The sequence below is a fragment of the Neopelma chrysocephalum genome, unplaced genomic scaffold, assembly GCF_003984885.1.
Source record: "Neopelma chrysocephalum unplaced genomic scaffold, ASM398488v2 Primary Assembly neopelma1_84, whole genome shotgun sequence".
Classification (NCBI taxonomy): domain Eukaryota; kingdom Metazoa; phylum Chordata; class Aves; order Passeriformes; family Pipridae; genus Neopelma; species Neopelma chrysocephalum.
The window spans coordinates 7,815,141-7,826,301 of NW_020897746.1; the positions used below are offsets into that span (position 1 = coordinate 7,815,141).

The window sequence follows — 11,161 nt, forward strand, 5'->3', positions numbered from 1 at the left end:
TAACAGCATCTGATTGCAGCCTGGGAAACACGGGGCTGACAGATGTGAGCCCGTGACAAGGCCTGCAAAAATCTGAATGAGGAGCTCTCTGACAGGCCACAATTAATTGACTTTTGAAATGACTCCTTTTTTTTTCCACAGTTCTACTTGGCTGAGCAAGATTCACAAATTGCTGTCTTGAACTTTTTAATGGGACAAAATAGCTGCCAATGAAAGTCTAAATGACATGAACTTTGAATGGGAGTCGTACAATGGCCACGCCGTGACATGTTTTTAACTGACATATTGATTATTTGAGAAGTAGCAGCCACTTAATTGGGAGGGAATGGGGAAGGGGGGAACAAATGGGAGGGAGTCAGAGAACTGGGGGTAGAAATACAGGGTGTTAAACACTAGCCAAAAACAGTTTTATTAAAATAGGGAGCATCCTGATAAACACTTTCATGTGTGTTCCCGGAGAGTACAATTTGGAGTCCAAGTCAGTTTTTCTTTTTGCTGTGAAAAAGTGATCACAAAGAGGAAATGTCATCAGCAAGGAAGAAAATAGACCTTGTATGAGCAATAAGCCTGCTGGCTTCTTGAGGATCTCAGTACTTGCTCAAGACGCAGGCTGTAGTCACAGTCAAGTTTATATGGGCTTAAAATATCAATTTGTCTGGCTTTGGAAACTGAGACCAAGCTCTGACAGACCTGATTGACCTCCTAATCCCAGGGCCATCATGGTTAGTGAAGATGAGGATTTTTCCTCCCCTAGTTTTTGCTGTTTTGTTGTTTTGTCAAGAAATACTGTTTGAGTCTCCGGGAACTCTTCGGAGAGTTTCTTCTCCAAAACTTTCATCAGCCCAACTGACTTGGAGAACTTTAAGTGGAAAAGGAAATGCTGAACTTGTTTCATGGATGCTTTGTTTGGGCTGATTTTTAAACATACTGAGCCACCAGAACAGCTCCCTGCTGAGCTGTTTTCCACTGGCCATGTGAGGAGGCAGCAGTTTGCAAACCACACTCCCTCTAGTTTGATTTCACTGGGTAATGTTAGGAATCATCACCCATTGCTGCTTCTGGGTGTACTTTAAGCTGGCAGATGCTGGACATCACCTGAGGGTTTTTAAGCAATCCCACACTGAGTCCTTAGTTGTTCTTCTTCCTCCAGCTGATGACCACGTTTTTGTTTACTTGAAAAGCTTCCAGTTTTGTTTACTGGTCAGGATGTTCCCCTTGTCCTCAGCTGGTAATGAGTGTGTAGCTCAGGGGAAGGAGATCTAGGACAGCCCAGAGGACACCACAGCCTCTGCAGCTCTTTCCTCTCTTACTCACTTCTCATATAACTCAGGGAATCATGAAGTAAAAGACCTGTTATTTGTACTCTGCTGTGTCTTCCCTTCTGCCTCCCTCACTGCTTTGCTTCAACTCTGAGCACAGAACAAAACATTGAGAGTTGGGGTTTACTGTCAGTATTTATTGAATTCAAACTATCACAATTCAACAGTCAGCTCCTGCAGCAGGTACAGGCCAGGGACCAGATGGCATAAAATCCATGTTGGTGACCCTGATGGGGACACCTGGGTGACACAACTACATGGAATAACACACCACACATACTGAAGTACCTTTTTTTTGTTTAAAACCAGTATAGCTTTGATAGTTACTGCCTAAGTACAACCACTTAAGTTGTGTTGAAAAGGTTTTTAAATCATCACTTATTATGCTGTAACTAATATTTTTCTTAATATTATATCACCCTAATGTTTCAATATATCCAAGATATCTGAAGCTAACCAAAACAAGAGTTTTCAGAAATCCAGCGATTCCATTACATATTTCTGATTTCATTCCAAACTAACAGAATTTCCCTCTATGATTTCTAGTCATTCATAGCACTAAAGAAAGCAAAAAATAGGATCAGGAGTACAGTGGCAGGCTTGTTTCACTGCCTCGTAATCCAGGACACCTTATGTCTTCCATACTGTTGGTCACTCACCAATGTCACATTTCAAAAATTCCCACCTTGTCCAGAATAAAAGCTGCTCTTGACTTTGAGTGTCACTCCAGACTGTGGCTACAGAAGCCCAAAGACTTAGAGGTCAGTACTGACACCCCTTTTAAATCAAGAGGCAACAGAGAATGGGGACCTTCTCTCCTGCACAAATCCTCGTCCCAAGGGGACAGAGTATTCTTCAGCACCTACAAGTGGATCTGCAGCCCCGTGGCACTGCCAAGCAGATAAAGGATTTCTCAGAGGAAACTGCTCTTGTCCCTCAATGCTGACAAACTGGAAGGGCAGAAAACCCAGTCTGTCATTCATTGTTGGGTCCCAGCAGGACATATCCTCCCTCCACACCTTTTAAAGAGTTCTGCTTAGGTTGACAGTTTCAGTGCTGACTGTGCTTTGGAGAGTGGAGACCCTTGAAATAGTACAACTGCTCCAGAGACAGCTGTGGCACTTTTAGATCCACCATCAATTCCATATCCTATCTTGACCAAAGAAATGGAAGAAATCAAACTTATGCTATCCTTGACAAAGTACAAACCAAGTGAAAACAGAGACACCAAGCCCTGAAAGCCTCTCTCCAAAGCATTTTGGCTAATGTGGAATGTATCACAGAGGGTCTTTTAAGCCTTCTAACAATTCCCTGCCAAAGTGCCAGCAGTGGCTTTGTGTTCTATTTCACCAAGTCCCACAAGGGGAGTTTTACAAATCAAAGTCCAGGAAGTCTCTCACGTGAGCTTCCCTGTTCTTCATGGGCTACAAGAAATAGGAGCTACCACAGTAAGTCCAGAGGCATCAACAAGATACAGACCCAATAACTCTGAGATCCAAATACCTTGATTGCCTACAGATTGTAAGAAGGAAGTACAGATTCCTCTGTACACAGAACTTCTGAAGACATACCACAACCCAAAGCAAAGAATGCCAGGAGAATTAAAAATCCATCCCAGTAGGAATGGATGTATATTCTCCTTTTTGCTAATTCCCTCCATGTTTCAAAGGACTCACCTGTCTGCCCACAGGCTTCATGCAGAGAAGAAACAGCATTTTCCAGGTACTGTGCACGTCTTGAGACTCCTCAAATCAGAGTCCCAAAAAATACAAGAAATCCAGTTTCTACCACCTGAACAACTAAAGATACACCAGCAGAGAATATCCCACCTCACAAAAAGGAAAAGCTTTATGACAGAAGACCCTGCTTTAAGTAAACAGCAGATTTATGCTCCATGTGCAAGCCAAAAATGCACCCCCTGAACTCCTCAGCACACAAAAAAAACCCCAACACTAAAGAGCCCTCAGTGTGAAGATGTGAAGCATGTTCTGGGTCAGTAGATGACACAGAATACTTCATCCCACAGACTGTGTTATCACAGGACACACATCACTGCTCTGCAGGATGTCTTCCTGAAGACTCTCTGGTGTATTCCCAGAGTCAATGTCATTTATTCCCTGGTGATTTTAACACCATTTCTTTCCCATCAACTCTAGAAGTCTCTGCATTTCCATTCTGATGAGATCTGTCATATTGGCTTTTACAACTTTGTGCCATAAGACCTGGACTTACTGATTTCAGTAGCTCTTTCTGTAGCATCTCATGGAGTCATACACTGAGAATCTGTGTATGAAGAACAGTCTGTGTATAGACAAAAAGGCAACACTGAGAGCTCCCTCAAAGCCTGGAACCTGAATTTGTCAAGGAATTCTTCCTGTTTCTTTCTCAAAGGGGTTATGGTTACCTGTGGAACACATTAATTCTGGAGCTCCTTTACAGCCAACCACAGAAGCCACAGCAGCTACTGAAGACATTTAATAATGGTTCATACCATGACTTTGATTTTAGGGCAATCAAAGTCTTTGCAAAACCTTTCATTGTAGTTTTTACTATCATCATCATTTTGCTAAATCACTATCTAAAGGCTTCAGACCAAAGAATCGGCAGATTTCCCAAACTGCTTAAAAGAGCTAATAATTTTTGCCTCAAACAATCAATCTTTGAGACTTTGGGTTTGATTACCTGCATATAAGTACTTAGGTGAACTAAACTAAGATACGAGACCTTACTGTTTCCTTTAAATGAGAGAGAGCACAGTGCCACTGGAGAACAGCCAGAAGGCAGGGTACAAGGCCTCGGTGAACTCGGCTTTGAATTTATAGATCAAGTTGTGCTTCTCCCCTACCGCCATGAAGATCACAAAGCCCCCCTCACAGTGGAGCAGCACACCAATCCTGGTGGCCTTGGTGTTGGGTAAGCACTTCTCAACGTCATCGTGCCAGGATGATATTTTGTTGTTGAGCCACTCGATGCACCAGGAGCTGCTGTTCCTGCCCAGGCGGCTCTCGGGGCCGTGCCGGGCCATGCTGCCGTAGCACACCCCGATGCCACAGAAGCTGTTCTGCTGCAGCTCCACCTCCCAGTAGTGGATCCCTTTCTTGAAGCACTGGAACCCCAGGACCTGGCGGAAGTCGGTGAAGCGCTGAGGGTGGGGGTTGTGACCCATGAAGGTGTCTGAGACGGACATCCTGGTGTAGTTGTCAGACAGCATCACGTTGTTATGAGCTGTGTTGTAATCCAGGGTGATTTTAGCAGTATCTGCAATGACATGAACCATGTGAAGGTACTGAAGAGCAAAGCACTTTTATTTATTTATCCTGTCCTGCCCAAGCACTTGTTCTCATGTATGTTCATCTCCCACTCTGCTCTCCTCCTCAGTGCAGGCAGTTCTGAGGGCCTCAGTAAAACCTACTGGGTTTAAGTGCAGCTCCATGTTACACACCAGGCAAGTGGAGGGTGAGTTTCCTTCCTTCCTGCATTCCCATGGGATTCCTTCACCACCCAAATAAATGCTGGAAAAAGAAGGGGATATTTGATCTGGCAGCAAAAGGTACACCCATATTGTATAGCATCTTAACAAGCCATCCTGGGCTCACATAAAAGCCTGCATTTCATTAAAAAAAAATTCAGTGCATTACACTATATTTCTAGGCTACCCTAATGCCATCATTTTGGAGGAAACCAAAGCCATTACTTAGAAAACTTCATTTATCTTCATAAAGATACACAAATACTGGAGACAAATTTGATTCATCTGGCAAAAGAACTATTTAGAAAACTCCTGCCCTCTTTTCCTCCAAAAATTTCCTTCATTTGTAACAACCAGCTGATGGCCTATTAAGCTAACAAACCCCCCTCAGAAGTATTTCTGTTAGGTAACTACAGAGGACACATAACACCAGCGCAATAAAAGCAGAAAGTTCATCTTTAAGTAGTGTAAATTTGAGTAATATTGAGTGACTTACACTGCAGAAGCTCCACTCTGGATTTCTTCAGAAAGCTGTCAATAAGCTCTTTAGTTGCAGCAGCAGCAGTTGCAGTTTTTGGTGCTGGGGTTGGTGCTGTGTGGACAGAAGAAAAGGGAGTTTGGCCAGTTGGGAAAGAAACCCTACATGTTTAACACACCACCACAGACACACTCAGGTTGGAGCGTGTCTGGTTTAGCCTCCTGCTCCACACCAGGTTAACCTCGATATTAGCTCAGGTTATTCCCCATCTTGTCAGGTTTTGAAAATCCCACTGTCTCTGGACAATCTCTATCAGTGTTTGATCACTCTGGTGATCATTACACCAACACTACTGACCAACACTCAATTTACCAACACTAACGACCATCTGCTTATCATTTTAAGAGCCGTCAATGAAAATTAGAATAAGCATGCTGAAAGTTTGGACTTACCAACTTTAGCAGGTTTCTTTTTCTCCTCTGGAGGGGGAAAAAGAAAAAGTAGACTGTGAGTTCTACTGGGAATGAAAAGCCACTGATAAGACTGTGTCAGCTGTAACACCATTGTCATGGCTCTTCTGAAGCTGCAGCAGTAGATGGAGCTGACAGTCCAGCATGTTGAAGCCAGGTACAAATACACCCACACTGAAAAGCTGCACAGGAAACACAACCTGCTATTTGCCTCCTATTTCCAGAGTCATAGGAAATATGACCCTGGAATATTTCTCTCCTCCAGGATGCTGCATGTTCAGGCAAGAGGCAACACACCTGTTCCCATGAGGCACAGACTATTCCTTTTCTTTTTACAACAGAACTTCAGTGCAGCAGCAGGAGCTACAAGCCTATTAAACTCCATCTTCCCCAACAGACCCCACTGAGTGCTCCACACCCAGGACTTGTGAATGGAAAGGACCTTTTGTCAAGAGCTCTGTGGGAGTAACAGAAGTAGTTTCTTAACACTTGGATTTAAGATCTTCCAGACAGACTACAGTGCCCATTAATGCTGGTATCTGGACAAAACAGCACTGAAAGGCCCCAGTATAACCTGCCACAAAGACTTTTCTCCATCACCCCAGCCCTACACTGTAGGCAAGATGTGGCCAGCAAAATGTTTGAGTAAGGCTCTTTTAATCACCACTTACTGGTATTTTCCTTCACCTGCGGAGTGGCAGGAGTGTGGGAAGGGGTTTTCTCTTCAAGGACACGCTCTCGTGAGAGAGCACCTAAAACAGCAGAACATGAACAGCCCATAAGCAGAATTCAGTACGTACAAATCCATCAAATAAGCCAAGAGGTGTTTGGTACAAATTAAAAAACCCTGAAAGAACCAGAGGGTGGGGAAGCTCTGCTTTGCTTTACAGCCCACGCTGACACCACTACAGGCTGATGCACCACTGTACCTGTGCAGTTCACTGCCTTCCAGCTCACAAGGCATCCATCACTAAATATCCCAAAGCACCCTCCCTTTCCCGTGCCAAGGTGCTCATACAGATAATCACTGCATCACCACTACAGCAAACAGCTCTTGGGTAACTGCTTGAACTCTTATTTATTTGTAAAACCATAATTAGGAGAGGATGATTTCTTTAGTACTTACGTCGTTCATGAGGCCTTCTTCCAACAGGGGTTTTGTCTCTAGGAGCCACTGGAGGGCCCATAGTTTTCCCAGGTGTGGCTGCAATGGCAATATTTTACATTATGGTTGGTATTGACAGTACACAGAAATGCACAGTAACTACAAAGAAAGGCATTAGTGAGGACGTTTTTCAGTCTCATTTATCAGTTATGTGAATAGAACTGAAGGGACACTCAGCAGAGATGGAAAGTGCATCCCCATGCCCCAGTCCAAAAGACAGTTTTGCTTAACCCAGTAAGTAGGACACAATCAGCACCTTGACAGTTGGGTAACCCAAGTTCTGTCACTCTAAAGAGTTTCACGTCTCCCCTCAAATCCATGTCCTAACCACATCCAAGCCTGCTACATAATGACACCATAAATTACTCCAAGGAAGAAAGGCTGAGCTGTGCCAGAAGGGTGTAGGATCATGATACTCATCAACTTATCTGATTACAGATAACAGTGAAGAGACACTGGCATGTTTTGTCTCCTAATTTAGCCCAGACTGTGATGGTTTTGTGTGGAAATGGAGGACTGCAGAGGTTGGAAGATGCAATTTATATTAACCAACTGTACTCGCTGCACTCTTTTTTCAATTATATTTGGAGAGGGAAGATCCCTCATTTGAGCTCACAGCCAAAGCAGAAAATGCCAGCTTTCTCAATGACACAGTACCTTCTGCTTTTCTCTCCTTATACTGAACCACTGCAACTTTCAGTATTTGTTTGAGGTTAACGGCAAACTTATAAGTGGAATTCATCACATTTTGGTCCATTTCAACCACAGGAACGAAAGCCTCTTTTGGTGATGCTCGTTGCAGTGCTACTGCTCTCTGAAATGACAGATGGAAGATTTGGGCAGACCACCTTGCGCAGCACATACGTTAAAATATAACCAAGTTATTTTAAATGGCACAAAGGCTACAGTTGGACACAACCCATGGCAAAATTTCAGCAGCAGCCCACATGCCTTAATTCCCAACTGATATCTGAAACAATGAGAAGGATCTGGACAGAACTGCAGCACCTCATGAAGATGAGTTCTCTCGCCCGCTGGCCCCTCTGTTTGTGGCAGAGGTAATGGCTGAACTGGGGGAGTTTCAGACACCATTTCAGTGTTCTTTCATTGATATTTGTGTACTCATTGGTACATCCTTTCACAGCAGGTTCTTGCATACAACTGCAATGCCATTTGACTGAAAGTGTCTGGAGAGCGGGATGACCACAGCAGGTTTTTGTGATTCTGCATTCTAGAAACATGAAGAATTGGATTCACATTTAAAGGACATAATACCTTCATAAACAGAACATCATCGCTTTCAGTCAGCGCCGTCTCAATCTGATCTCTGAGAGACTGAATTTCATTCTTCTTATTTCCCAGAACACCGTAAATATAATCAAATTTGTTCCAAACTCTCTTTTCTTCATCTGCAATTGCTTTCATGATCTCATTTTCTCTTTCTTCAATTATAGCTTTAATTTCTGAAAACTCACTTCTGATCAAATCCTTCTTTCTGGAAGCTGTCTCCTGGAGCAGACAAGAGCAGACAGACACTGGTTTCAAAAGAACAGTTTGTGAACAAATTACTCTTACTGCTACTGCACAAAAACCTTTGAGGAACATTTAGGCTTCTCTTACTTGAAACAGGAAATAGAAGAGCTGAGTATTTCTATGTAGTTTGCAAAGAAAACTGCTTCACAAGGAATGGGGGCATTAAACACATAGTGCCTGGTTTACTCCCACATCCCACAGAGCTGCCTGGCCCTGTCAAAATGCCTCTTTTCTGTTCCTTCCTAATAACATCTTCTCCTGCCAATTCAATCTCAGTACTACAGCCGTTGTCACAAGGGCACAATCACCAACACCACACAGTGGCCAGCGTGTGCCAAGCAACCCGACAGCACTTTGAACAGTTACCCACTTACAGCAGATTGGCTTTGGTTGTTTTTCACAGTGCTCATTGCCTGAGCAGCTCTTTCAGTCTGATTATTCAGCATCATGAGTTTCTTCTTCAGCATCACCTGCAATAGGAGAGATCAGAAATTATGTCAGAGAAGCAGTTGCATTGGGTCACACTCACTGAATGAGAATCATGTTCACAGAAAGTTTTAAATAACCTTGTAAGCATTTAGTACCAGCAGTTTAAAACCTATATCTCCTGAAACCTTCCAGGATGTAGAAGTACTGTCCTGCATACGTGTGCCTTGTGGCACCCACACCCTCCCTGCAGCTCCACCTCTCCCAGAAGCAAGATGCACACTGTTGACTCACTCTCTTGTTAAAAACCGAGTGCTTTCAGCAGTTCACACGCTAAGAATAAATGTTAGCTCTCAGGCTGGGCTTTGGGCACAAAGTTAATGCTACTGTTCACCCCTCTCATTTTGAGAATTTTATCACTCGGATGTGAGTTCCCTGTTCCTTTAGCTCAAGATGCTGCTAAGCTCAGTCAGGGATGAGTTCTGCAGGAAAGCTGTACACACACTCACTAAATAGATGGGAGTTTGGCCACCTGAACTTTTCAAGCATGCTTTACTCAACTACCCTCCAATTTTCAGCTGCACTGTAAGATATGAAGGCCAGGCTTCCACTCTGTGAATCTCCTTCTGGCTGGAGAAGAGCACTTCCTATGTGCTGGAGATCTCCCTAGGCTACTTTTATAATTCTTTGAGTCTTAAAAACATACACAGGGCAATGTCTGTCCACAGCCCCTCGGGTCAGCCTGTGAGAAGGCCACGCAGTGAGCCCTGGCACCAGAGGAGGCTTGGAGTTCTGGATGACACCAGGAGTGTGGGAGACCTCGCTGGTCAGCCCAGCCCAGCCCAGCCCAGCCCAGGAGCTGGCAATCAGCCCCATGACAGCGCCTTCCCAGAACCCTGGCCCTTGAGCAACATCTTGGAGAGAGGAGGAAAACACAAGGAATCAATCTGAAGATGTGCCTGGGAGGGAGATAACAGTCTGCCAAGGCCAGATGCGAGATTTACAATCCAAGTCTTGGTCCAGCCTCCCCCTTGCCCTCCCTGAAGGAGCGAAGGGAGGCTCGAGGGTGTCCCTGGGAGGATGTTCCAGCCCCCCGCAGCTGCTCACCTGGGCATTGGCTTTAGCTTGCTCCAAGGCGCTGGTGTGGCACACCTTGTGCCCGAGCAGGCAGAGGGAGCAGATGCAGGTGCCGTGATTGCTGCAGAAGAACTCGAAGAGCCGGTTGTGCGAGGGGCATTTGCGGTACTGGAGGTCTCGCAGGGGCGGGCAGAGCTGGTGGTCGCGGAACGCGGGGCTGTCGCGGTGCGGCCGCAGGTGCTCGGCGCAGAAGGACGCGGTGCAGGTCAGGCAGGTCTGCACGGCCGGCGCCTCCCGGCAGCTGTCGCAGTACACGGGGGGCTCCTCCGCCTCGCACTTTGCCGCTCCTCCATCCTCCTGCTGCTCCTCACCCCCGGCCCCAGCGCGGCCCTGGAGCTGCTCCACCACCCGGCACAGCACCGTGTTCTTCTGCAGCTTCGGGCGGCCCGCGAAGGTGGTGCGGCATTGGGGGCAGCTGAACCCCTCCGACAGCCCGGCCCAGCTGAGCTCCAGGCAGGCGGCGCAGAAGTTGTGGCCGCAGGGCACCGTCACGGGGCTGCTGAAGAGGCAGAGGCAGATGCAGCAGGTCAGTTCCTCCTCCAGCCCCGCCAGGCTCAGCTCCGGCTCCAGCGTCGCCATCGCCGCGTCCGCCGCTGCTCCGAACAGCCAGAAATGAAACTGGGGATGGAGAAACGAAACTGGGTCTGGAAAAAACGAAACTGGGGCCGGGGCTTTCCTGAAAACTGCGTGTCCCGTCCCCGCCCGATGGGAGGGGCGGCAGCACTGTGACAGCCCCGGCAGCACCTGCCCGTCCCCCGGACCGGGCAGCCCGGGGTACTGCGGACTCTGCCCCGGGATGGGCACGGGGGAGCACCGGGACCTCCGGGCTGAATTCACACCCCTCCACGCACCGGGGCCGCGGGTGGACCGGGTCGAGGGGCTGCGGGGCGGGGGGTCGGGGCAGCGTCACACCCCGTCCGGAGACCTCGGGTTTGGTTTCTAAAACGCAGTGGGTGATGTCGGGTGTGGTGCCCACCCGGGCTGCCGGCCCCGTAGCCCCCTGCAGCCCCCATAGCCCCCCGCAGCCCCTCATAGCTCCCCGCAGCCCCTCATAGCTCCCCGCAGCCCCGCTCCCGTCCCAGAACCCGCACAAAGGGAACGCGGGACACCCCAGCGCAGTCCGGTCACAACCCGCGAGCTCCTGCTTGGGGCTCAGGGAAGGGA

At 47.0% G+C, this 11,161-nt stretch overlaps 1 protein-coding gene across 1 annotated transcript; it reads right to left on the reverse strand.

Annotated features, from left to right (window-relative positions):
- Positions 1 to 1,618: 1,618 nt before the first annotated feature.
- On the reverse strand, positions 1,619 to 10,668 carry TRIM25 (tripartite motif containing 25). The gene is made up of 9 exons (XM_027691700.1): positions 9,968 to 10,668; positions 8,809 to 8,904; positions 8,177 to 8,410; positions 7,559 to 7,715; positions 6,863 to 6,940; positions 6,408 to 6,488; positions 5,719 to 5,745; positions 5,285 to 5,380; positions 1,619 to 4,577 (listed from the first exon to the last, which is right to left on the reverse strand). The coding sequence occupies exons 1-9, from the start codon at positions 10,574 to 10,576 to the stop codon at positions 4,057 to 4,059; spliced, it is 1,899 nt and encodes a 632-aa protein (XP_027547501.1). The 5' UTR covers positions 10,577 to 10,668; the 3' UTR covers positions 1,619 to 4,056.
- Positions 10,669 to 11,161: the final 493 nt, after the last annotated feature.